At 51.0% G+C, this 26,805-nt stretch overlaps 1 protein-coding gene across 2 annotated transcripts in view; it reads right to left on the bottom strand.

Moving 5' to 3' along the window:
* LOC140387499 (WD repeat-containing protein 72-like) overlaps positions 1–26,805 on the bottom strand; it is a 510,520-nt gene that overhangs the window by 294,143 nt on the left and 189,572 nt on the right. For both annotated transcript variants that reach the window (XM_072470674.1, XM_072470672.1), the window contains exon 15: positions 612–838. In XM_072470674.1, the coding sequence (XP_072326775.1) occupies positions 612–838 (227 nt within the window). The remainder of the gene's footprint in view (positions 1–611; positions 839–26,805) is intronic.

A 26,805-nucleotide genomic window follows, 5' to 3' on the forward strand; every position in this document is an offset into this window, starting at 1 on the left:
TGAAGTAGTACTCGCCTCTAACACAGCTCTAATACAGCTCTCCGCTCTCATACAGCTCTCCGCTCTCATACAGCTCTCCGCTCTAAGTCACAGATCCCCACAGTTTGTATCGTCAGTCAGTACACAGAAAACTGTGGAAAATTCCGATTTTGTCTCCATAAATCTATTATTAAACTTTCACCCAAACCCAGGGCTGTTATCTCTTTCTAACTACAGACTTTCTTCTTATAAGTAAACAACCTTGCTGGCGAGCTCTGTTATAATAATAATCGCTTATTGTCACAAGTAGGCTTCAAATGAAGTTACTGTGAAAAGACCCTAGTCGCCACATTCCGGCGACTGTTCGGGGAGGCCGGTATGGGAATTGAACCCGCGCTGCTGGCCTTGTTCTACATTACAAGCCAGCTGTTTAGCCCACTGTGCTAAACCAGCCCCATGTAGGGGTGTTTACTAAATCCATTCATTCTATTCATTCACCCTAAAATCGCCAAAGACACATTCAACATCCTGGCATTAGCGCTAGGCATTACCCTTCAAATGCAAACTCAATAACACCTTCATTATAGAAACATAAGAGAATGAGTTACCTCTATTTAAATGATTTCAGTTACCTTCTCTGAAGCCTTGGAGTTTTCTGTGGTTTGGAATGCAGGTGGAGAGGTGCTGAATTTGAAAGAGCCAGATTGTTTGTAGTTGGTGTTCTTCTTCTTGACTGGATCAAAAGGTCTAACTCCCAGAGATACAGAATCCATAACATTCATGAATGTAGATGATGCGTCGTCACATGAACCAATGATCGCCTTTGCTACATCACCAGTCTCATGTCGATCAAGAGTACCTACCAGGGTTAAGAACATTGGAAATATAAAAACGAGGCATTTTCACAGACAGCTCTTGCTTACTTTCTTCCCATTGTACATTGCCATCACTGGGCGGTGGGGGGGAGAAGATCACTGTTTTAGGCTAACAGACTGATTAGACCATAAGACATAGGAGCAGAATTAGGCCACTTGGTCCATCGAGTCTGCTCCGCAATTAGGTCTATCGGCTATGCAAACTCCACAACAAAAATGCCTATAGTGTTGTGGTAGACCACAATGAGCTCACAAGCCTCCTCTCATTTCAGGAGCTTATGTCATGGTGTATGGTAAGTGGGAGATTTTGAGAGGCTCCATTTGCAATTCAGGCAGTACAGTTCAGGAATAGGGATTATCATGTCATAGCTCTATCTCTGCTACAGTGTGCGCTCCCTGTGAACATCTGCCCAGGGAAATTTCACACTAAATCAAAACTTGATTTCAGGTAGAATCTAATAGTTGTTACATTGTATTCTTGCAAAATAAAATCCAAATTCCTTTTCCTTTCTCATCTTGCAACAGAACACCCAGCAGGTCCCATTTCTGACTAACAAAATAGATTTATAAAACGTTCCTATCCTTCAGGATACAGCACACCTTCTGGACAGCAACTTACGGATTTCATGTTATTCCGTGCACGTGTGGGCTCCCAAAGCTACAGAGGTAATGACATTTAACAGACAGTTTCACTCTCATTAAATCTAGGCCATAATCTTCTCTTTTGTTAAGTTCAGTAACCATTGATTTGTTCTGTACCTAAATGGCATGCATCCATTTGATTGCAATGGTACATGATTTCCTCATTAAAAGTCCTTAGCAAGGGTTGCAGAAACCTAAAAAAAAAAGAGAGGACCACTACTTTCTTACTAAAAGTTATCACAGCAGGGATGTTGAGTGCTATTACTGGGGCAAAATCACCCTTTTCCAACATCAACATCCTTCACTGTGATGAGTACAAACATAAAAAGGGAATTATCGGAGCACCAAGTATATTTTATCACAGACTTCTTAATGGTCAGCTCAAGAATGCTCATACTAGAGCCCTGGGAACAAGTCCGGTGCATTAGACAATAATAGACATCATTGTTGGATGCAATGTGTACCTTTGTTGGATGTGCATCATTGGTGGATTTAAGGAGATAACTTACACAAAAGGTAGAGTTGGAAAAAAAGTGCTAGCAGTGTTATTGCTCAATAAACATCTCCTAAGATACACTCTTAAATCTCGTAAAATTTTAATGCTCCAATTTATAGTGATTCGCCACTGCAGCATTATATTCTTCTGTCACCCCACCAGAAAAAAACTTGTGTTATTTATAGTTCAGTTGGTCCCGTAAAGAGTGCACTCTCCAGCCTCAAACGATTGGGCTGTAATGTCACAAACGCTGCCTCCGATCTCAAGTGAAAATGACACGAGATGACATTTTAACATTGCTTCCAAATGTATGTCCTTAATGCACTTAACAGCTCCGCCCACTTTGCAATTTACATATTTCTTCAATTGGCTAATTTTACCTTTGCATGCCTCACAATTTAGAAGTATGTATGCAGCTCGCTTTACATTTACACCATTAACAGGGGGATTGAGTTTAAGAGCCGCAAGGTTTTGCTGCAGCTTTAGAAAACCGTGGTTAGACCACATTTGGAATATTGTATCCAGTTCTGGTCGCCTCATTACAGGAAGGATGTGGATGCTTTGGAGGGGGTGCAGGCGAGATTTACCAGGATGCTGCCTGGACTGGAGGACATGTCTTATGAAGAAAGTTTGAGGGAGCTAGGGCTTTTCTCACTGGAGCGAAGAAGGAAGAGAGGTGACTTGATAGACGTGTACAAGGTGATGAGAGGCATGGATGGAGTGGATAGCCAGAGACTTTTCCCCAGGACGGAAATGGCTGTCACGAGGGGACATAATTTTAAGGTGATTGGAGGAAGGTGTAGGGGAGATGTCAGAGGTAGGTTCTTTACACAGAGAGTGGTGGGTGCGTGGAATGTACTGCCAGCAGAGGTGGTGGAGTCAGAGTCATTAGGGACATTTAAGCGACTCTTGGACAGAAGCAACTCTTGGACAGGTACATGAACAGCAGTAAATTGAAGGGGTGTAGGTTAGGTTGATCTTAGATTCGGATAAATGGCCGGCACAACATCGTGGGCCGAAGGGCTGTGCTGTACTGTTCTATGTTCTATGGTCATTTGGCAGTGGTAAAAGGTAATCTGACCGCAGAACAGCATAAAGAAGAAACATGCAACATCCCACAGGTGGATTCTAAATAGTGAATGCCATGCTAATACTGTACAGTCCTCTGGTCAGGCCACAGCTCAAGCACTGTGTCCATCTCTGGTCACTACGCCGCATGGGAGACATTTTAAGATTTAAAAGATGGCAAGTGGAGAAGAATCCTGAGATTAAGAGGACTGAGTTATGAGCAAATATTGCAGCCTCAACAGCCATCAATGTCTTGATCGTGAAGTTCACTAGCCTGATGAGGGGATTGTCCTTCAAGGGGAGATGGAGTAAATTCAAACCATCTTCCCTAGAATTTATAAAAATGAGAGGTGATCCCAATGAAACATACACAATTCTTCAAGGGCTTGATCAGGAGATACTGGGAGGATGTTTCCCATGGCTGCAGAATTTAGAACAAGAAGTCACAGTTTCAGGATTAGGCATTTAGGATATTTAGGACTAAGATTAGTTTTTAATAAATGTAGAGTACCCAATTCATTTTTTTCAAATAAGGGGCAATTTAGCACGCCCAATCCACTTACCCTGCACATCTTTGGGTTGTGGGGGAGTAACCCACGCAAACACGGGGAGAACGTGCAAACTTCACACGGGCAGTGACCCAGAGCCGGGATCGAACCTGGGACCTCGGCGCCGTGAGGCAGCAGTGCTAACCACTGCGCCATTTAGGATTAAGATGAGGAGAAATTTCTTTGCTCAAAGGCTTATGGATCTTTGCAGTTATCTATTCCAGGGGATAGTCGTCGGGTATATTCAAGGCAGGGGTCGCCTTAATAGGATTAAGGGATATGGGAAAGCGTGGTGAAGTGGAGTTGAGGTACTAGATCAGCAATGATCGGACCAAATGGCACAGCAAGGGCTGAAGGCCGACTACACTTCCAATTTCTTACATTCTTCAGTTAAGATAAAATAACTCCAATGCAAGTCTGAAGCAACAGGCAGTGGAATAGAATTTACCGAAGCACACTGATGTCCAGTCAACACCCATTAACAAGCCCTTAATTGTCATTCGTAGTCAGGGTTAGGATGACATCAGGAAGTTGGCAAAATACGATGACAAAATCTAGTCAGCGGCATTTCAGTTCCTTTTTCACCAACAACACCTTAAAACGTCTAATCATGGAAAACAATGAGGATGACCAAATTCTGGCAAATATTCCAAAATATGGGCAGGGTTCTCCGGCCGCGCCTGCCCAGCGACTGGAAATTCCCGCCCAAGGTCAATGGACCGCATGGTTCGTGTCCCGTGATGATCTTGCGGTGGTGGGGCGGAAGAATCTAGCCCTATCTGTTCATTTATCAGATTCTATTGCCAAAACAAAAAATGCCTTGGGTACACCGATGAATTCGTCGGAAAAACTGAGCAAGTGTCAACAACTGAAGATCATAATTCCCGGGATTCAGTTGCAGTGCTTTGTAAGATATGCATTTTCAAGATGTTCAAGCTTATAAACATACATTTCCGAGCAACAAAAACAGGTGTACAAAACAATTGATCTCAATCACAAAGCGCAAAACAGTCCTTATTGTTTCCTTGTTATAATAAGGAAATGTAACTTTGCCAATTTCTAAAAGGTCTCCCGGCAGATTCACGTAAGCTGTCAATGCTGTTAAACAGAATGGTTGATAAGTGGTAAACATGGTCAAGTTGGCTTAACGAGGGTCTATACCACAAAGGGGAAACAGTGATTGAGTTACCAACTGTCTCAGATCAGTACTTGACAAACAAGGGCTTGGAATTTACGATTGCCAGTAAATGAGCAGCGCTGTCTGTCATTGCAGGTTTCCCAGCTTCTGAAATCTGTGGGGGCCTCTCCACTGTGATTTGTGGTTAGCAGTCATAGCAACGCAGCACCCTCTACAGGGATCCCGTACCTATTTGAACAAGGCATATAATGGTGCCTCTCATCAGCCGATCAGATGGAAGAATCATTACAGAGCCAGGCAGGCTCCATTCCTTATTGGGGTTGGAGTTCCAACCAGGGTTAGAGTTCTTCTCGGGGTTTCTTAAAAACAGGGGAGGAAGAGGTCAGTGATATCTTTGCTGGGATGCAATCAGCTGGAGGGAAGCATTCCTGCTCTTCTTGGCACACAAGCATTGCTGGAAAAGCAATTAACCTCATGTATAAGAACATAAGACATAGGAGCGGAAGTAAGGCCATTCAGCCCATCGAGTCCACTCCACCATTCAATCATGGCTGATTTCAAATCCATTTACCTGCTCTCTCTCCATAGCCCTTAATTCCTCGAGAAATCAAGAATTTATCAACTTCTGTCTTAAAGACACTCAACGTCCCGGCCTCCGCCGCCCTCTGTGGCAATGAATTCCACAGACCCACCACTCTGGCTGAAGAAATTTCTCCTCATCTCTGTTCTAAAGTGACTTCCTTTTATTCTAAGGCTGTGCCCCCGGGTCCTAGTCTCCCCTGCTAATGGAAACAACTTCCCTACATCCACCCTATCTAAGCCATTCATTATCTTGTAAGTTTTTATTAGATCTCCCCTCAACCTCCTAAACTCCAATGAATATAATCCCAGGATCCTCAGACGTTCATCGTATGTTAGGCCTACCATTCCTGGGATCATCCGTGTGAATCTCCGCTGGACCCGCTCCAGTGCCAGTATGTCCTTCCTGAGGTGTGGGGCCCAAAATTGCTCACAGTATTCTAAATGGGGCCAAATTAATGCTTTATAAAGCTTCAGAAGTACATCCCTGCTTTTATATTCCAAGCCTCTTGAGATAAATGACAACATTGCATTTGCTTTCTTAATTACGGACTCAACCTGCAAGTTTACCTTTAGAGAATCCTGGGCTAGGACTCCCAAGTCCCTTTGCACTTCAGCATTATGAATTTTGTCACCGTTTAGAAAATAGTCCATGCCTCTATTCTTTTTTCCAAAGTGCAAGACCTTGCACTTGCCCACGTTGAATTTCATCAGCCATTTCTTGGACCACTCTCCTAAACTGTCTAAATCTTTCTGCAGCCTCCCCACCTCCTCCATACTACCTGCCCCTCCACCTATCTTTGTATCATCGGCAAACTGAGCCGGAATGCCCCCAGTCCCGTCATCTAGATTGTTAATATATAAAGAGAACAGCTGTGGCCCCAACACTGAACCCTGCGGGACACCACTCGTCACCGGTTGCCATTCCGAAAAAGAACCTTTTATCCCAACTCTCTGCCTTCTGCCTGACAGCCAATCATTAATCCATGTTAGTACCTTGCCTCGAATACTATGGGCCCTTATTTTACTCAGCAGTCTCCCGTGAGGCACCTTATCAAAGGCCTTTTGGAAGTCAAGATAGATAACATCCATTGGCTCTCCTTGGTCTAACCTATTTGTTATCTCTTCAAAGAACTCTAACAGGTTTGTCAGGCACGACCTCCCCTTACTAAATCCATGCTGGCTTCTCCTAATCCGACCCTGTACTTCCAAGAATTTAGAAATGTCATCCTTAACAATGGATTCTAGAATCTTGCCAACAACCGAGGTTAGGCTAATTGGCCTATAATTTTCCATCTTTTTCCTTGTTCCCTTCTTGAACAGGGGGGGTTACAACAGCGATTTTCCAATCCTCTAAATTGCCGATAATTAAAAGATAAATGAATGTGAGGAATTTAAACTTATCATATGGTTAAAAATTCCCTTGCACTCGAATGAACAAACTCTAAATTTCCCCTGTGTAATTATAAAGTACCGAGTGGGTAAGGGCCATAATTTCACGCCATTGCTTGTGATCGCAGAGTCTCTCTGCCCATGAAAAGCTGGTGGAGGGGCAGAACAACCTGGACAGCAACCTCCTGATTTCTGTGTTTAATTGCACTATGCTCGGATACTGGAAATTACTGTCTGATTTATTCCTCAACAACACTGAGCATAGATAGCCTCCCTGTTAATCCTAGCAAAATCTGGGCTGATTCCTCTCAATCGTCTCTGCTGACAATATATCATTTTGAGTATCAGTCTTGTAAAAATATCAAACCAATTGCAATATCCAAGAAAGCTTTGAAGCTTTGATTACACAATTGGAGCACAGTGACTGTGCGTTTGTTTGGCAGCCGAAATCGTGAGGGGGCGCACATGTAAGTGTGGCGGCGTTTGTGTGGTGTGGCTATATATTGGGGCATGGGACGTGTGTATGGAGCGGTGAGTGGGGTAGTCCGGATGTATGTAGTGTGTGTGCATGTGTTTGGGGTCTGTGAGTGTGGGAGGGGTGCATATACCTGTGTGGGGGAGTTTGTGTGGTGTGGGTATATATTGGGGCATGGTGCGTGCGTGCATGTGAGAGAGATATTACAGTAAACCATCTGCAGGAAATAGTGCTTTCAAGTTTTCAGCCCGAATGAAAGACTTTGGGCGGGAGTCTCCGTAGCCCGACGGCAAAATCATGGGCGGGGATCGGGCGGAGAATGGTCTCTGACACCAAAAACAGGGCCGGCGCCGGTCCATCATGCTTTGCCCTCTCCAAAATGGCATCATTGTGACGCGCGCTACACGCAGTTGCAATGCTGTTGGCGCCTCATCGGCCAACCCACCCACAATGCTCTGCCCCCGATGGGACGTGCCTGCGGTCTGTGTCCAGCACCGCCACACTCGGCCGGGATCCAGGCCGGGGAGGGGGGTTGCACGACCGCTGCAGGTCATCAGCCGATCAGCCGTGCGTAGGCACGGACTGGGACTCAGCCATTTTCCTACCGTTTTCGGCACGGGGAGGGGAATTTCAGTCACCGCTGGTCCTAGCCCCTCGCCGGTCCCGGAATCGGTGAGGGGTGCACGCCGATTTTCCGGTTGTAAAAGACCACACATGATCTGCTGGCGCTGGCACTTAGCTGCTGAAACGGAGAATCCAGCCCTTTAACTCCTCTGCCACTCAGAGATTTGCATAAACTCCACAGCAGTTCATTGCTCTACAACACTAAGTAGTTGTTGAATAATGCCAGAATCAAATTTAAACAGCCACATTATTCACTGAAAGCAAGGGACTGGGCCTGCGGAAGATTTGTGTGTAAAATACACACCTTAGAAAGCCTTACAAATTGGCAAGCTCTGGCTGAAGCTGGTTTTGAGGCTCTCTGTTCATATTCAGCCTTAGGCACCAAATCAGCGAGCAGCAGTTGGCCACCTTTGAAGAATTTACTGCTTACAAGTCACCGCTTGAAAGGACCCATTGAAAGGCATACATTGCTGACATTTTCTATGTTAACCGATCAAAACAAACAGGATGATATCACAAGAAGAGTTTAATGCAATCAGTTCTTATTTAGCAATGGGCCAGACTAGCTCGTTCAGCGAGTGCTGGATCAGACATTAAATTCAGACAGGTAGGCAGTGCTGGCTGAGGTTGGGCAAACCCCCCCCCCCCCCCCCCAGGCCAGCAGGGTGAGTCACCAGCTCCATACCCCTGGAACCACCCCTGTCCCACACTCCCCTACAACCATCTCCCACCCACAGATGGCAACCGAACCCCACCCGCCGGCAGTCCGCACACACCCCGCCCTGTACCACATGCCAACATCCATACCGCACGTCATGGCCAGGTGCCCGGCACATATAGGCCACAAGGTGCCACCCCCGTCTGATTTTCTCACACTGTGCATTATCTAATCCCCAAGGAGAAGGCACCCCACAACCGCCAGGAGCAGATGAACACCGGAGGGGGCCTGTTGGGCCTGCAGCCTCTCTCGTCGCGGAGCACAGGGCGGCGGACCTGGTTGGGGGGTAGGAGAGCGGGCAGTCGTAGAGGCGGAGGTTGGCATGGCACAACCAAGTGAGCCTGCAATGCGTTGCAATGTCCCTACAACACGCGAGTCACCCCTCTGTCCTCCACACGCCTACCCGCGTCTTGTCTTGTGTCTTGCAGGGTCATCTCCCGATGAGATGGAACCGGCTGGTGTCGTCCCCCCCCCCGCCCCGCCACAACCCCGCAACCCCCGGAGCGCATGTCCGGGGATGATGGCGACTTCTCATCATTGCTGTCTCCACCATCCCAGAGACACCCACCTCAATTGATGCTCCTGGGGCACTATCTGGTGCGAATGATACACATGCAGCAGGGGCTGGACGGTTGGAGGGCGGCCCGACCCCACGGACTAGCTGCTGTCCAGACGGGTCTAGCACTTCTGGAAAGGGCAGTATCATCAATGTTGGAGATGCAGGCGCAGCACCAGGGACTACACGAGGGGCTGTCCAACTACCTGAAGGAGCAAGTGGCGCTGTTGACAATGCATGCCGCCCAGGGCAACACACCGCATGGGTGGCATCTGCGGTGGAGGCCTTGGGTGCGAGAGTCATGGCCATGGCTCAGGATGTCCAAGGCCTGGGGCACAGTGTGCAGTCAATGGCTGACGCCCAGGACCAGTCAGCCATGGAACAGGCCACATGGACATTGCTGCAGCGCTCCAGAGCATGGCCCAATTACAACAGACCATGGCGCCGGGCATCGAGAGTATTGGCCGGGCGCTGGCTGACCTGAGCCAGACATGGAGACCTGGCACGGTCCCTGAGTCCCTGAGTGACATGGCACAAGCCCAGAGGGACGTGGCTGTGAGCATTGAGACCCTGGTCAAGACGAGAACAGGCCTCCAGGACTGGCAGCAGCAGGTGACGACGGAGCCCCTGCAGCTTGCTCCGTCCGCATCCCTGCACCAAGGAGTATCCCGGGAGTGATCAGGCGCCCTGAGGTAGGAGGAGGTGATGGGTCTGGTGCCAGCGGCTCCCACAGAGGAGGTGCTGGAACACCGCAGCGCCTCGGAATCCCCCCAACCTGTCCCTGAAGCATCCGATGGGCAGCGGGTAGAACAGGGTGGCATCACGCCACCTGTGACACCCGGGCGACTGCCGGCCTTATCCGGGCCCGGTGGTTCCACAGGACGGTCACCAAAGCGGACCCAGTCATAGAGTGGGAAACACAGGAGGGCGCCTCCACTTCTTTTTTTAAAAAAATATATTTTATTCAAGCTTTTTGGCCAAACTTAACAATACGTCGTGTTTCTTTTACACAACAATAAAGCAATATAAACAACCGTGGCCAGTTTTAAACAAATAAATAAATAATATATAAACAAAAACAAAAACAAAACTACATGGCAACTGCCTTGTCCAAAATAAATACTCTCCAAAAATACAGTCCAGCAATCCAATATACAATTACATATACCAAATACCTATACATATACAATAACATCCCTGAGAGTCCGTCCGATTCCTCCCCCCCCCCCCCCCCCCCCTGGGTTGCTGCTGTTGTCTATTTCTTTTCCATTCCCTCTATCTTTCTGTGAGGTAGTCAACGAACGGTTGCCACCGCCTGGTGAACCCCTGAGCCGAACCCCTTAACACGAACTTAATCCGTTCCAACCTTATGAACCCTGCCATATCGTTTATCCAGGTCTCCACCCCCGGGGGTTTGGCTTCCTTCCACATTAACAATATCCTGCGCCGGGCTACGAGGGACGCAAAGGCCAACACGTCAGCCTCTCTCGCCTCCTGCACTCCCGGCTCTTCTGCAACCCCAAATATAGCCAACCCCCAGCTTGGTTCGACCCGGACCCCCACCACCTTCGAAAGCACCTTTGTCACCCCCACCCAGAACCCCTGTAGTGCCGGACATGACCAGAACATGTGGGTGTGATTCGCTGGGCCTCTCGAGCATCTCGCACACCTATCCTCTACCCCAAACAATTTACTAAGCCGTGCTCCAGTCATATGCGCCCTGTGTAGCACCTTAAATTGTATCAGGCTTAGCCTGGCACACGAGGACGATGAGTTTACCCGACGTAGGGCATCAGCCCACAGCCCCTCCTCAATCTCCTCCCCCAGTTCTTCTTCCCATTTCCCTTTCAGCTCATCTACCATGATCTCCCCCTCGCCCCTCATCTCCCTGTATATGTCCGCCACCTTACCGTCCCCCACCCATGTCTTTGAGATCACTCTATCCTGCACTTCCTGCATCGGGAGCTGCGGGAATTCCCTCACCTGTTGCCTTGCAAAAGCCCTCAATTGCATATACCGAAATGCATTCCCTTGGGGCAGCCCATATTTCTCCGTCAGCGCTCCCAGACTCGCAAACGTCGAATCTACAAATAGATCTCTTAATTGTACTAGCCCAGCTCTTTGCCATGCTCCAAATCCCCCATCCATTCTCCCCGGAACAAACCTATGATTGTTTCTTATCGGGGACCGCACCGAAGCTCCCATCCCTCCCCTATGCCGTCTCCACTGCCCCCAAATTTTCAATGTAGCCACCACCACCGGGCTTGTGGTGTATTTCTTTGGTGAGAACGGCAACGGCGCCGTCACCATTGCTTGCAGGCTAGTCCCCCTGCAGGACGCCCTCTCCAATCTCTTCCACGCCGCTCCCTCCCCTTCTCCCATCCACTTACACACCATTGAAACATTGGCGGCCCAGTAGTACTCGCTGAGGCTCGGTAGTCCCTACTACGCTGCAAGAATCCCCGCCTCACTCTCGGGCTCTTCCCAGCCCACACAAAACTCATAATGCTCTTCTCAGTTCTTTTGAAAAAAGCCTTCGTGATCACCACCGGGAGGCACTGGAACACAAAAAGGAATCTCGGGAGAACCACCATTTTAACCGCCTGCACCCTACCTGCCAATGACAGGGACACCATGTCCCATCTCTTGAAATCCTCCTCCATCTGTTCCACCAACCGTGTTAAATTAAGCCGATGTAATGTACCCCAATTCTTGGCTATCTGGATCCCCAGGTACCGGAAGTCCCTTGTTACCTTCCTCAACGGTAAATCCTCTATCTCTCTGCTCTGCTCCCCCGGATGCACCACAAATAGCTCACTTTTCCCCATGTTCAGTTTATACGCTGAAAAATCCCCAAACTCCCCAAGTATCCGCATTATCTCTGGCATCCCCTCCGCCGTGTCCGCCACATATAACAACAAATCATCCGCATACAGAGATACCCGGTGTTCTCCCCCCCCCCCCCTAAGTACTCCCCTCCACTTCCTGGAACCCCTCAGTGCCATGGCCAGGGGCTCAATCCCTGCCTCGTCCCTCTATGGGGCCGAAAATAGTCAGACCCCCATCCATTCGTGACCACACTCTCCATCGGGGCCCTATACAGCAACTGTACCCACCTGATATACCCGTCCCCGAAGCCAAATCTCCTCAACACCTCCCACAAATAATCCCACTCCACTCTATCAAATGCTTTCTCGGCACCCATCGGCACCACTATCTCCGCTTCCCCCTCTGGCAGGGGCATCATCATTACCCCTAGCAACCTCCGTATGTTCGTGTTCAGCTGTCTCCCCTTCACAAACCCAGTCTGGTCCTCATGAACCACCCCCGGGACACAATCCTCTATCCTCGTTGCCATTACCTTGGCCAGAATCTTAGCATCCACATTCAGGAGGGAAATAGGCCTATAGGACCCGCATTGCAGCGGGTCTTTTTCCTTCTTTAGGAGGAGCGATATCGTTGCCTCTGACATAGTCGGGGGCAGCTGCCCCCTTTCCCTCGCCTCATTAAAGGTTCTCATCAGTAGCGGGGCCAGCAAGTCCATATATTTCCTATAGAATTCAACTGGGAATCCGTCTGGTCCCGGGGCCTTCCCCGCCTGCATGCTCCCAATCCCTTTCACTACTTCCTCCGTCTCAATCTGTGCTCCCAGTCCCGCCCTCCCCTGCTCCTCCACCTTAGGAAATTCCAACTGATCCAGAAAGCACATCATTCTCTCCTTCCCATCCGGGGGCTGAGCTTCATATAATCTTTCATAAAATGCCTTGAACACTCCATTCACTCTCTCCGCTCCCCGCTCCATCTCTCCCTCCTCATCTCTCACCCCCCCTATCTCACTCGCTGCTCCCCTCTTCCTCAGTTGGTGGGCCAGCAACCTGCTCGCCTTCTCCCCATATTCGTACTGTACACCCTGTGCCTTCCTCCATTGTGCCTCTGCATTACCCGTAGTCAACAAGTCAAATTCTACATGTAGCCTTTGCCTTTCCCTGTACAGTCCCTCCTCCGGTGCCTCCGCATATTGTCTGTCCACCCTCAGAAGTTCTTTCAACAACCGCTCCCTTTCCCTACCCTCCTGCTTTCCTTTGTGTGCCCTAATAGATATCATCTCCCCTCTAACCACTGCCTTCAGTGCCTCCCAGACCACTCCCACCTGAACCTCCCCATTATCATTGAGTTCCAAGTACCTTTCAATACACCCCCTCACCCTTAAACACACCCCCTCATCTGCCAATAATCCCATGTCCATTCTCCAGGGTGGACGCTGTTCTTTTTCCTCCCCTATCTCCAGGTCCACCCAATGTGGAGCGTGATCCGAAATAGCTATAGTCGTGTACTCCGCCCCCGTCACCTTCGGGATCAGTGCCCTTCCCAAAACAAAAAAGTCTATCCGTGTATAAACTTTGTGGACATAGGAGAAAAACGAAAACTCCTTACTCCTAGGTCTACTAAATCTCCAGGGGTCTACTCCTTCCATCTGCTCCATAAAGACCTTAAGCACCCTAGCTGCAGCCGGCCTCCTTCCGGTCCTGGACCTCGATCTGTCCAGCCCTGGGTCCAGCACCGTATTAAAATCTCCACCCATTACCAACCTCCCCACCTCTAGGTCCGGGATACGTCCTAACATACGCCTCATAAAGTTGGCATCATCCCAGTTCGGGGCATATACGTTCATTAAGACCACCGCCTCCCCTTGCAATTTGCCACTCACCATCACATATCTGCCCCCACTATCCGCCACTATGGTCTTTGCCTCAAACATTACCCGCTTCCCCACTAGTATAGCCACCCCCCTGTTTTTTGCGTCTAGCCCCGAATGAAACACCTGCCCCACCCATCCTTTGCGTAGTCTGACCTGGTCTATCAGTTTCAGATGCGTCTCCTGCAGCATAACCACATCTGCCTTAAGTTTCTTTAGGTGTGCGAGTACCCGTGCCCTCTTTATCGGCCCGTTCAGCCCTCTCACATTCCACGTGATCAGCCGGGTTGGGGGGCTCTTTACCCCCCCCCCCCTTGTCGACTAGCCATCTCCTTTTTCAATCCAGCTCCTCATCCGGTTCCCACGTAGCCGTATCTCCCCCCAACGGCGCCCTCCCGCCCCGACCACCCCGCCCCATACCAGCTCCCCCTTCTCCCCAGCAGCAGCAACCCAGTTAACCTCCCACCCCCCCACCCCCGCCCCGCTAGATCCCTCACTAGCGTAATTGCACCCCCCATGTTGCTCCCAGAACTCAGCAAACTCTGGCCGACCTCGGCTTCCCCCCGTGACCTCGGCTCCCACTGTGCGAGGCCCCCTCCTTCCTGCTTCCCTGTTCCCGCCATGATTACCATAGCGCGGGAACAAAGCCCGTGCTTCCCATTTGGCCCCGCCCCCAATGGCCGGCGCCCCCAGCTCCTCATCCTCCCTCCCCCCCTCCCCCACGACATGGGGAAGAGAGAAAAGTTACAGGGTCGCAGGATTGTCTACTTGGGAAATCATCTCTTCCCCCTTTTCCCCCTCTTCACCCCACATATTCGCCCCACCACTTTGTCCCAAACGTTCTTTTTCTAGCCCGCTTATTCCAGTTTCTCCTCGACAATAAATGTCCACGCCTCTTCTGCCGTTTCAAAGTAGTGGTGTTTCCCTTGATGTGTGACCCACAGTCTTGCCGGCTGCAGCATTCCAAATTTAACCTTCCTTTTGTGCAGCACCGCCTTGGCCCGATTAAAGCTTGCCCTCCTTCTCGCCACCTCCGCACTCCAATCTTGATATACGCGGATCACCGCGTTCTCCCACCTACTGCTCCGAGTTTTCTTTGCCCATCTGAGGACCACCTCTCTGTCCTTATAATCGGTGAAATCTCACCACTATGGCTCGAGGAATTTCTCCAGCCCTCGGTCTTCGCGCCATAACTCGATAGGCTCCCTCCACCTCCAACGGGCCCGTCGGGGCCTCCGATCCCATTAACGAGTGCAGCATCGTGCTCACATATGCCCCGACGTCCGCCCCTTCTGCACCTTCGGGAAGACCAAGAATCCTTAAATTCTTCCTCCTCGCATTATTCTCCAGCACCTCCAGCCTTTCCACACACCTATTGTGTTGTGCCTCGTTCATCTCTGTCTTCACCACCAGGCCCTGTATGTCGTCCTCATTCTCAGCAGCCTTTGCCTTCACGACCCGAAGCTCCTGCTCCTGGGTCTTTTGCTCCTCCTTTAGCCCTTCAATCGCCTGTAATATCGGGGCCAACAGCTCCTTCTTCATCTCCTTTTTAAGTTCTTCCACGCAACGCCGCAGGAACTCTTGTTGGTCAGGGCCCCATATTAAACTGCCTCCTTCCGACGCCATCTTGCTTTGTGCCTGCCTTCCTTGCCGCTGCTCTAGAGGATCCACCGCAATCCGGCCACTTTCCCCTCCTTTTTCCATCCGTGTCCAGGGGGGATTCCCTTCTGGTTTATCGCACAGTGTTTTTAGCCGTTAAAATTGCCGTTGGGGCTCCTATTAAGAGCCCAAAAGTCCTTTCCACCGGGAGCTGCCGAAACGTGCGACTTAGCTGGTCATCGCCGCACCCGGAACCTCGCCACTACCCGGAGACCCATCTAGATGGAGCATTAGGACATGTAAGACTAGAACGGTAGATACCGGTTAAGTTGGCAGGGATGCACCACAAGGATAGCTTTAGGGGCTAGGGCAGAGTAATTGCATAGAGCACTGTCGCAAATAAACACCTGCTCACCAACGTTCCGAACTGTCTCAGTCCTCTATCCAAAGGGTGTGAGGGATCTGCTGGGTGCAGAGGTTGTGCCAGGTGGGTGGCATTTGGGAGGCTGGTGATGGGGGGTCGCCATGCGGTAGGGCATACCCAATGAATGACCCATCGCCACTCACCAACACTGTAACCACACCCTTCTCCCATCCCCCAGTCTCTATCCCCACCCCCGCCTCCCCAGAAAGTCTGTGGGCCCGTGTGATGGAACGTCCAACATCCATGCTGGGATCACCCGGGCGGACAGTGGAATGTGGCACCAGGGTGGGGGTCAGGCTCTGTCAATCGATGAGGAGCACCAGAGCTCATCGCATTGCAGTTCAACATCATCCTTCACCCCATGGATCTGACCCACTGAGACTGCTGACCCATGTAGCCCTCTGGGATGGCCACTTACAACTAGGGACAGAGAAACTCGCAAAGCCTAGTGGGTAAAATGGACAAGCCAAGACTCAGGCAGGTTCCGAGCCTGAAAATGTATATTTACAACCAAGGAGTCCAGACGGTATCGAAATTCCGAACAATTAGCATTTTGATGGGCCGATTATCATTGGATGGCCTATCTCCACCAGAACAAAGGACTGGTACTCGAGAGACCGGTACAATCCCAGACATTTCGGCACCACTCCCTGTTCAGGGGACGCGTAAACAACGGGGTCAGTGACTGCTTGGGACACGCCCAGCCATCCAGATCCCCGCCCACTTATTGGTTAGGAACCGAACGGAGTGATCAGGGATCACCCAATTAGTGGGGTCCAAACTGAAGGACCGCCCAAAAAAGTTCAAAAACCTCCAAGTATAAGAAGAAGAGTTCGTCATATGTTCGTCCTCTCTTGGACCTGGTGCCCGGTCACGACCATCTCCAATTGCAGCAACACCAGAAGCAAGTCCAATTCAACGCTCGCTACCAGACGGATGAGCCTAGCTGAGCAGCAGTTACTTCTCCAGACTCGATAGATCCAGAATCGAACAGCGGCCACTGTTTCTCTGGCCTAAGCCGGTTGCCCTAAGTTAAGTACAGGTTGTCTTAGTCGATAGGTGTAGTTAACTAGTGGTGTTTATGTTGCATGACTAATTCTGTATAAATAAAGTACCCTTGACCTTGAACTAACTAACTGGTGTTTGGCTCTTTGATCGATAGCCGGTTGAACCTTGTGGTGGTATCATTTGATACCTGGCGACTCGGAGCATTAGAACATAGATATCGAAAGAAAGAAGGGCAAGCCCACTGATTGCCATAATTGGAACAGAGCCATAGGAAAAGACAGAGCAAAAGAAACTCACAACACCCAGGACCAACACCCCATGTGCAGCTGGTAGGAAACTCAGAGAGGCCTGGAGATGCTGGGGTGAGTAGGGTGGCGTGCAGGGAGGGGGGCCATGGGGCGGTGGTATGTGGGTGGGTGATGGGACGGTTGAACTGCCGGTGGCCAGGCCCCCTAGTTGCCGAACCTGCAGGAGAACAGCTTGTCCTGTGTGCATGTCCTTGGTGCACACGTGATGTAGCCTCCTGTGCCTGTCCAGGCCACATGTCCTGCCCCCGAGGCCCTCCTGCGCATCCTCCTTGTCGGATGAGGTCTGCCGTTTCTCGTCCTCTTCCAGCATGTTGCCCCTCTTCTGTGCGATGTTGTGGAGGATGCAGCAGGCCACCACGACGTGGGAGCCCCTCCTGGGGCTATACTGGAGGGCCCCACCAGAGCGGTCCAGGCACCTAGATGGCCGGTGGCGCTCTGCACATTTACGGGTCACAGTAGGCAGTCAGTGGAGCGCCAGCCAGAGGGTTGCATTGTAGGCGGCGGCAATGGCGATCCTGGGGTGTGGGTCACCCCAGACCCACGGCCTGTATCCTGGTCGCCCCGACTACTCTCCCCCCCCCCCGCGCACGCCCTGGCAAACGCCCTCCAGCCAGCATCAGAACTGTCAGCCCACCGTTGCGCCTTTGGAAAATGTTCTTACCTCTCTCTCCCTCAGCAGCCACGCCGCCCGGTCCCTGTTTTTAAATATCGCTAGTGAACCGCGGCGGTGTCACCGCCGCCGGGCAGAGGCGGAGCATCATGGGAGGCCAGCGACTGCCAGGTTGGGCCGGTTAATGATGTGTTAACGAATGCTACTGTACATTATGCATGCCCACGCCAGCGCGGGCTGTGGAACACATTCACGCGGCCATCCAGGCACCGGCGCATGGCGCTCCATTGGGCGTCCAGCGCCGACATCGATTTTCGGCTGACGCCCAATTCTCCACCCAATCTCGATTCGCGATTCCGGTGTTGTTGGATGGAGAATCCACCCCAAAGCCTTTAAATCTTTTCTTTTCCTTAATTTTAAATGCACATATTATCTAACTTTCCCATTTTTCATTCCTTATGTTCATTATTTACATGATCAGTCCCAGCCAAGCCAACACAGCAAGCCTTAAACAGGATGTGTGACAAAACGGCAACATTTCGTCGGTGATTAATCTTCATCTGTAACTAATATTAATGTATTTGTGCGCTGTGTCAGGGAGAGATATGCCCCAAACTCTCCTGAAGAGAAACTCTACAATGCAGCCGAACCATTGGGGATGTAGTGAGTGGACGTGAGGTGATTTGCACACCTTTGTATAAAAGCTGAACCAATTCTATCCTCACCCAAGCAATCAGCTGACTTCTATCCCGGCAGCAATGAAGACAATGGTGTACCTTCGCTAATGTCCTATGGGTTGGTTTTCTTGATCTAAATGGCTGACTGACATATTGGATAGTTGTAACTTGTTTGCATTTATATATTGACACTTCCCAGATCTTTGTTTGCACCAGACAGCCCAATTACTGGAGAAAGGATGTTCAAGTGTTTTTAGGTTGGGCCCAATCTTCTACTTAGTGCAGAAACAAACTGCTTTTAAAACTAGTTCAATGTCATTTTCGCAAATGGACAATCGCATGAAAGACCACAAGATCGTAAGGTATAGGAGCAGAATTAGGCCACTCAGCCCATCGGGTCTGCTCCGCCATTCAATCATGGCTGATATGTTTCTCATCCCCATTCTCCTGCCTTCTCCCCATAACCCCTGATCCTCTTATGAAAGGACAAGTGTAAAAGGAGCATTGTTACATGCGCATTGTCTTTGGCCAGTTCTATGTTGTTCTGAATGGATTCAAGCTCATTCATCTCAACACACTCCAATGATTGCACAATGCTCAGCATCATTCACAACTCCTCAGAAACTGAAGCAGTCCGTGACCATATGCAGCAAGACCGGAGCAATATTAAGGCTTGGGCCGATTAGTGGCATGTAATATTTTTTTAATGATTTCATGGGATGTGGCTAGGCCAGCATTTATTGCCCATCCCTAAGTGCCCTTGAGAAGCTGGTCAAGAGCTGCCTCCTTGAATCGCTGCAGTCCATGTGGTGCAGGTATATCCACAGTGCTGCTAATATTCCCATCACACAAGTGTCAAGCAATGACCATCTCCAACACAAAGAATCTAGCCACTGCCCCCCACCCCCACCCCCCCCCCCACTTCCCCCTTGACTTTCATAGACATATCCGTCACTTAATCCCCAACTATCAACATTCTGGGGGTTACTATTGACCAGAAACTGAACGGGACCAGCCAAATAAACACAGTGGCTACACGAGCAAGCTCGAGCTGTTGAGTGGCCTACCCCTGCTCCCAATTCGTATGTTCCTAAGAGTAGGTCCAGAGGTTGATAATTCTGAGGAATGTAACTCAACCCCTAATTCCTCAAAGCCTGTCCACCACCTACAAGGCACAAGTCGGGAGTGTGATTGAATATTCTCTGCTTGCCTGGGTGGGTGCAGCTCCAACAACACTCAAGAAGCTCGACACTATCCAGGACAAAGCAGCCCCGCTTGATTGGCATCCCATCCATAAACATTCACTCCCTCCACCACTGCCGAACAGTAGCAACAGTTGTACCATCTACATGATGCACTGCAGCAACTCACCAAGGCTACTTAGGCAGCACCTTCCAAACCCACCTCAAAGAACAAAGGCAGAAGATACCTGGGAGCACCATCATCTGTCAGTTCCCATCCAAGCCACACACCACCCCGACTTGGACAGATATCACCGTTCCTTCACTGCCGCTGGGACAAAATCAAGGAACTGCCTCATAACAGCATTTGAGTGACTGGAGCGCGTGGACTGCAGTGGTTCAAGACAGCAGTTTACCACCATCATCTCAAGGGCAATTAAGGATGGGTCATAAATTCTGGACCAACCAGTGACACCCATATCCTGTGATGATGTAAAAAATTATAAATTACCCCTTCATCGAGCAATGGAAGATCTAGCCTCATTGTGTCTCCCTCCCATTAAGTGTAAATGTACGAAAACAAATGAACACAGTAGTTACAATGGGCTGAATTTAACCAGAATTGGGGAAAGTGTCAGGCTCAGACTGGAAACTGGCATGTAACTGTTGCAAAGACCGAACCCCCACCGTGTAGAGAATCGCCGGGGGTCGCCGTAAATCCCGCCCCCGCCGTCCTCCGAATTCTCTGGCCCCCCAAAAATCGCCCCGGCGTGAATTGCGCCGCCCGCCTTGGAGAATGGTGGGGACCGGCGCGACTCAATGGGCCCCGAGGCCGCCTGAATTCTCCGGGCCGCGATGGGCCGAAGTCCCGCCCGTTTAACGAGGGTCCCGCTGGTGTAAATCAAGGTTGGTCCCTATTGGCGGGACCCAGCTCAGTGGGCGGCCTCCGGGGTCCTCGGGGGGGTGTGGGGGGCGCGGAGCGATCTGGCGGGGGGGTGCCCCACGGTGGCCTGGCCTGCGATCGGGGCCCACCGATCCGCGGGCGGGCCTGTGCCGTGGGGGCACTCTATTCCTCCGCGTCAGCCTTGTACCAATCTGCGATGGCCGACGCGGAGATGAACCCCCCCCGCGCATGCGCGGGGATGACGCCAGCAGGCGCTCCCGCGCATGGGCCAACTCGCGCCAGCCGGCGGAGGCCCTTCGGCGCCGGTTGGCGTGGTGCCAAGCCCCTTCCCACCGGCTGGCGCGGCACAAACCACTCCGGCGCCATCCTAGCCCTCGAAGGTGCGGAAGATTCCGCACCTTTGGGGCGGCTCGACGCCGGAGTGGTTCCCGCCAGAGTTTGCGCCGTTTTTTCCCGCCCCCGACGATTTCGCAGAATCCCGCCCCAGTTTTCCATCCACGTGAATTACGCCGTCACTCTGGTGGGGCGGGGCCTCAGAGGGGAAATTCATGGCAGGGGAGCTCAAAGCCATGGTTTGGTCCTCTAGCTCCATGTGGGAAGCCAGGAACATTTCCAATGCCCAGGGATAGCATGTGTGCATGAAATGTCACCAACTACAGCTCCTGAAAGCCCGGGTTTCGGAGCTGGACCAGCGGATGGGGACACTGCGGTATAGGCGAGGTGGAGTGTGTCGTGGATAGCACCTACAGAGAGGTGATCACATCGCAGGCACATACTCCACAGGCAGGCAGGGAATGGGTGACCACCAGGCAGAGCAAGAGAGCTAGGTAGGCAGTGCAGCCTGCAAAACAGATATACAGCTTTGGATACTGTTGAGAGGAATGATGTTTCAGGGGAAGCAGCAACAGCCAAATTCATTGCACCATGGTTTGTTCTGCTGCAGAGGGGAGGAGTAAACAGTTTAGGAATGCAATAGATAGAGGAGATTTGATTGCAACAATAATAGATAGGTATTGGTGTGGCCTCAAATGAGACTCCAGGATGGTCTGTTGCCTCCCTGGTTCTAGGGTCAAGGATGTCTTAGAGTGGTTACAGGACAATCTGGAGGGGGAAGGTGAACAACCAGTGGTCATGGTACACATCGGTACAAACAACATAGGTAACAAAGGGATGAGGTCCTAAAAGCAGAATGTAGGGAGATAGGAAGTAAGTTACCTTAAAGGTAGTAATCTCAGGATTACTACCAGTGCCACATGCTAGTCAGAGTAGAAATATGGATGAATATATGGTGTGAGAGGGAGGGTTTCAGATTCCTGGGACATTGCGACTAGTTCTGGGGGAGGTGGGACCACTGCAAACTGGGTGGGTTACACCTAGGTAGGACTGGGACTGATTTCCTTGGGGGAATGTTTTCTGGGGTGGCTGGGGAGGGTTTAAACTAAAAAGGCAGGGGAATGAGAACCAATGCAAGGAGTCAGAGGAGAGGGAATCAAGGACAAAAACAAAAGGCAGAAGGGGGAATAAGAAAAGTGATAGCAGAGAAACCAAAGGCCAGATTCAAACAGGGCCACAGTGATAAATATTGGGAGTGGGTCAAGTAATGTTAGAAAGACAAGCTTAAAGGCTTTGTGCCTTAATGTGCAGAGCATTCGCAATGAAGCAAATTAACTAATCGCACAAATCGATGTAGATGGGAATGATATAATCGGGATTACTGAGACATGGCTGCAGGGTGACCAGAGATGGGAATTGAACATCCAGTGGTATTCTGTATTTAGGAAGGAGAGACAAAAAGGAAATGGCGATGGAGTTTCATTACTCAAGAGGAAATTAACACAATAGTGAGAAAGGATATTAGCTCCGACAATGTGGAATCTGTATGGGTCGAGCTAAGATACACCAAGGGGCAAACAATAGTAGGCATTGTATATAGACCCCCTAACTATAATAGTGACGGAGGTAATGGCATTAAACGGGACATTAGAGATGCATGTGACTGGCTGGTTTAGCTCAGTGGGCTAAACAGCTGGCTTGTGATGCAGAACAAGGCCAGCAGCACGAGTTCAATTCCCGTACCAGCTGAGAATTCTGAATTTTCCTATTGTGTACCCGAACAGGTGCCGGAATGTGGCGACTAAGGGCTTTTCACAGTAACTTCATTGCAGTGTTAATGTAAGCCTACTTGTGACAATAAAGATTGCTTATTTATTTATTTTTATTTAAAAGAACATTTGTAATTATGGGTGATTTTAATCTACATATAGATTAGACAAATCAAATTAGTCACAATACCGTAGAGAAGGAATTTCTGCAATGTGTACGGGATGGTCTTCTGGACCAATGTGTTGAGGAACTAGCCAGAGAACAGGCCACCCATTGTGCAATGACAACAGAATCATTGGCAATCTAGTTGTCAGCGACCATAATATGATCACATTTTTCATCGAGGTGGAGAATGGCGTAGTTGATTCTGAGACTAGGGTCCTTAATCTAAATAAAGGAAACTACGATGATTGATTGAGAAACGTTACTTAAAGGGATGACTGTAGATAGGCAATGGCAAACATTCAAGGAAAGCATGGGGGAGCACAATAATTGTTTGTTCCTGTCTGGCACAAAAGTAAAGTGGAAATGGTAGCCAAATCATGATTTGCAAGGGAAATTAGAGATAGTATTCAATCCAGGGAAGAAGCATCCAAATTGGCCAAGAAAAACAACTATTGAGTTGGATGATCAGCCATGATCATAATGAACAGTGGAGCAGGCTCGAAGGGCCGAATGGCCTCTGTGGTGGTATGTATTAGGGGTCGTACGGTACCTGTGATGCCAAGAGGCTATTGGTAGACAGACACTGGGTCCTGGTTGGATCTGCCGCCTGCTGGCTCCACCCAGTAAGGCGGAGTATAAGAAACCGGGTTCTCCCAGCAGCCGCATTCTGTAACTGAGCTGCTGGGGAACAAGTCTTGCTCAATAAAGCCTCGATTGACTTCATCACTTCTCGACTCGTGAGTAATTGATTGTGCTATAATGCATTAAGCAGACTTAAAAAGACTATGGAGCTCCGGATCGCCCCGGAGTGTCTGCGAATCAGCCCCCATGCAGCAAACTCGGCGGCCATGTTTAAACACTGGCGAGCATGCTTCGAAGGTTACCTTCGAACGGCCCCCGGCCGGACCACGGAAGACCAGAAAATGCAGGTCCTGCATTCCAGGGTGAGCCCGGAGATCTACACGCTCATCGAAGACGTGGAGGATTTACCGACGGCGCTCACCATGCTGAAAGGGGTCTACATTCGGCCCATAAACCAAGTCTACGCACACCACCAACTCGCGATGAGACGGCAAATCCCCGGAGAATCGCTGGACGTGTTCTACAGCGCGCTGTTGATATTGGGAAGGAACTGCAACTGCCCATTGGTGAGCGCAAACGAACATACGGAGCTCCTAATCAGGGATGCTTTTGTGGCAGGTATGACTTCTTCTCAAATTCGCCGGAGACTGCTAGAGAGAGACTCGTTAGGACTCACAGAGGCACGGGCCCTTGCGGCCTCCCTCGACGTGGCCTCACAAAATGCCCGCGCCTATGGCCCCGACCGCGCGGCAGCCCCTTGGGCTCCGTGGACCCCCGTTGCGACAGACCCCCCGGCACCCCCCCTCCCCCCTCAAGCCTGCGCGGCCAGAGCACCAGACCATCCGAGTGGGCCCCGCTGCTATTTTTGCGGGCAGGCGAAACACCCCCGGCAGCACTGCCCGGCCTGCTCAGCCATCTGTAAAAGCTGCGGCAAAAAGGGGCACTACTCAGCGGTGTGCCAGTCCCGGGGGGTCGCCGCTATCTCCAGGGGAGAACGGGGACAGCAGACTCAACCCCCCCAACGATCCATGTGCGGCCAGCGGGCGCCGCCATTTTGGGTCCCGGACACCACACGGGGAGGATGGGCGCCACCATCTTGTGACCCCCCAGCCACGTGCGATCCATGGGGGCAGTCATTTTGTCCGCTCCCGACTGCATGCGATCCATGGACGCTGCCATCTTGGCTGATAGCCAAGGACCCCAGCATAGACGGCTCCACGGGGTCTGAAGAAAACGCCCCGATGCAACAACCACGACTGGCTTCGATGACCCTGGACCAATCGCGGCCCCGGACGCTCCAAATGGCAGCAACACCGGTGCTGGTCAACGGGTACGAGACTCTGGGAGCACGGAAAGTTTTATCCACCCGGATACCATAAGACGCTGTTTTCTTTCCATTCGTCCGAGCACCCAAAAGATTTTCCTGGCAGCGGGATCCCATTCCGTAGAGATCAAAGGGTTCTGCATCGCGAACCTAACAGTGCAAGGGAGGGGGTTTAAGAATTATAGGCTTTATGTCCTTCCCCAACTCTGCGCTCCCACTCTCCTAGGGTTAGATTTCCAATGTAACCTCCAGAGCCTAACGTTCCAATTCGTCGGCCCAATACCCCCACTCACTATCTGCAGCCTCGCGACCCTCAAGGTTGAACCGCCTTCCTTGTTTGCGAACCTCACCCCGGATTGCAAACCCGTCGCCACTAGGAGCAGACGATACAGCGCCCAGGATCGAACGTTTATCCGGTCTGAAGTCCAGCGGCTGCTGAAGGAAGGCATAATCCAGGCCAGCAATAGTCCCTGGATAGCCCAGGTGGTAGTTGTGAAGACCGGGGAGAAGCAGAGGATGGTCGTCGACTATAGTCAGACCATCAATAGGTACACGCAGCTAGATGCGTACCCTCTCCCCCTGCATATCAGACATGGTCAATCGGATTGCACAGTACAAAGTCTTTTCCACCGTGGACCTCAAGTCCGCATACCACCAGCTCCCCAACCGCCCGAGTGACCGCAAGTACACGGCCTTCGAGGCAGACTGGCGGCTCTCCCATTTTTTAAGGGTCCCATTTGGCGTCACGAACAGAGTCTCGGTCTTCCAGCGGGAGATGGACCGAATGGTTGACCAGCACGGTCTGCGAGCCACGTTCCCATACCTAGACAATGTAACCACCTGCGGCCATGACCAGCAGGACCACGACGCCAACCTCCGCAAATTCATCCAGATCGCTAACGCCCTGAACCTCACCTATAACGAGGACAAATGCGTGTTTAGCACCAACCGTCTGGCCAACCTGAGATACGTAGTGCGTAATGGAGTGATAGGCCCCGACCCTGAACGCATGCGCCCCCTTATGGAATTTCCCCTCCCCCACTGCTCCAAAGCCCTGAAACGCTGCCTGGGCTTCTTCTCATACTATGCCCAGTGGGTTCCCCAATACGCTGACAAGGCCCGCCCGTTAATCCAGTCCACTATCTTCCCCCTGTCGACAGAGGCCCGCCAGGCCTTCAGCCGCATCAAAGCCGATATCGCAAAGGCCATGATGCACGCAATTGACGAGTCCCTCCCCTTCCAAGTCGAGAGCGACGCATCTGATGTAGCTCTGGTGGCCACTCTCAACCAAGCGGGCAGACCCGTGGCCTTTTTCTCCCGGACCCTCCACGCCTCAGAAATCCGCCACTCCTCAGTGGAAAAGGAAGCCCAAGCCATAGTGGAAGCTGTGTGACATTGGAGGCATTACCTGGCCGGCAGAAGATTCACTCTCCTCACTGACCAACGGTCGGTAGCCTTTATGTTCGATAATGCACAGCGGGGCAAAATCAAGAATGACAAGATCGTGAGGTGGAGGATTGAGCTCTCCACCTATAACTAGGAGATCTTGTATCGTCCCGGAAAGCTGAACGAGCCGTCCGATGCCCTATCCCGCGGCACATGTGCCAACGCACAGGTAGACTGCCTCCAAGCCCTCCACGAGGACCGCTGCCACCCGGGGGTCACTCGATTCTACCACTTTGTGAAGTCCCGCAACCTCCTCTACTCTGTTGAGGAGGTCCGAACAGCCACCAGGAACTGCCAAATCGGCGCAGAGTGCAAACCGCATTTTTTCAGGCCAGATAGAGCGCACCTGATAAAGGCTTCCCGCCCCTTTGAGCGCCTCAGTTTGGATTTCAAAGGCCCCCTCCCCTCCACCGACAGCAACGCGTACTTCTTAAACGTGGTGGTCGAATACTCCCGTTTCCCTTTCGCCATCCCCTGCCCCGACATGACCGCGGCCACAGTTATTAAAGCTCTCGGCACCATCTATACACTGTTCGGTTTCCCCGCGTACATCCATAGCGACAGGGGGTCCTCCTTCATGAGCGACGAACTGCGTCAGTTCCTGCTCAGCAATGGCATTGCCTCGAGCAGGACGACCAGTTACAACCCCCAGGGGAACGGTCAGGTAGAGAGGGAGAAAGGTACGGTC

The sequence above is a fragment of the Scyliorhinus torazame genome, chromosome 12 (genome assembly GCF_047496885.1).
Source record: "Scyliorhinus torazame isolate Kashiwa2021f chromosome 12, sScyTor2.1, whole genome shotgun sequence".
In the NCBI taxonomy this organism is placed as follows: Eukaryota; Metazoa; Chordata; class Chondrichthyes; order Carcharhiniformes; family Scyliorhinidae; genus Scyliorhinus; species Scyliorhinus torazame.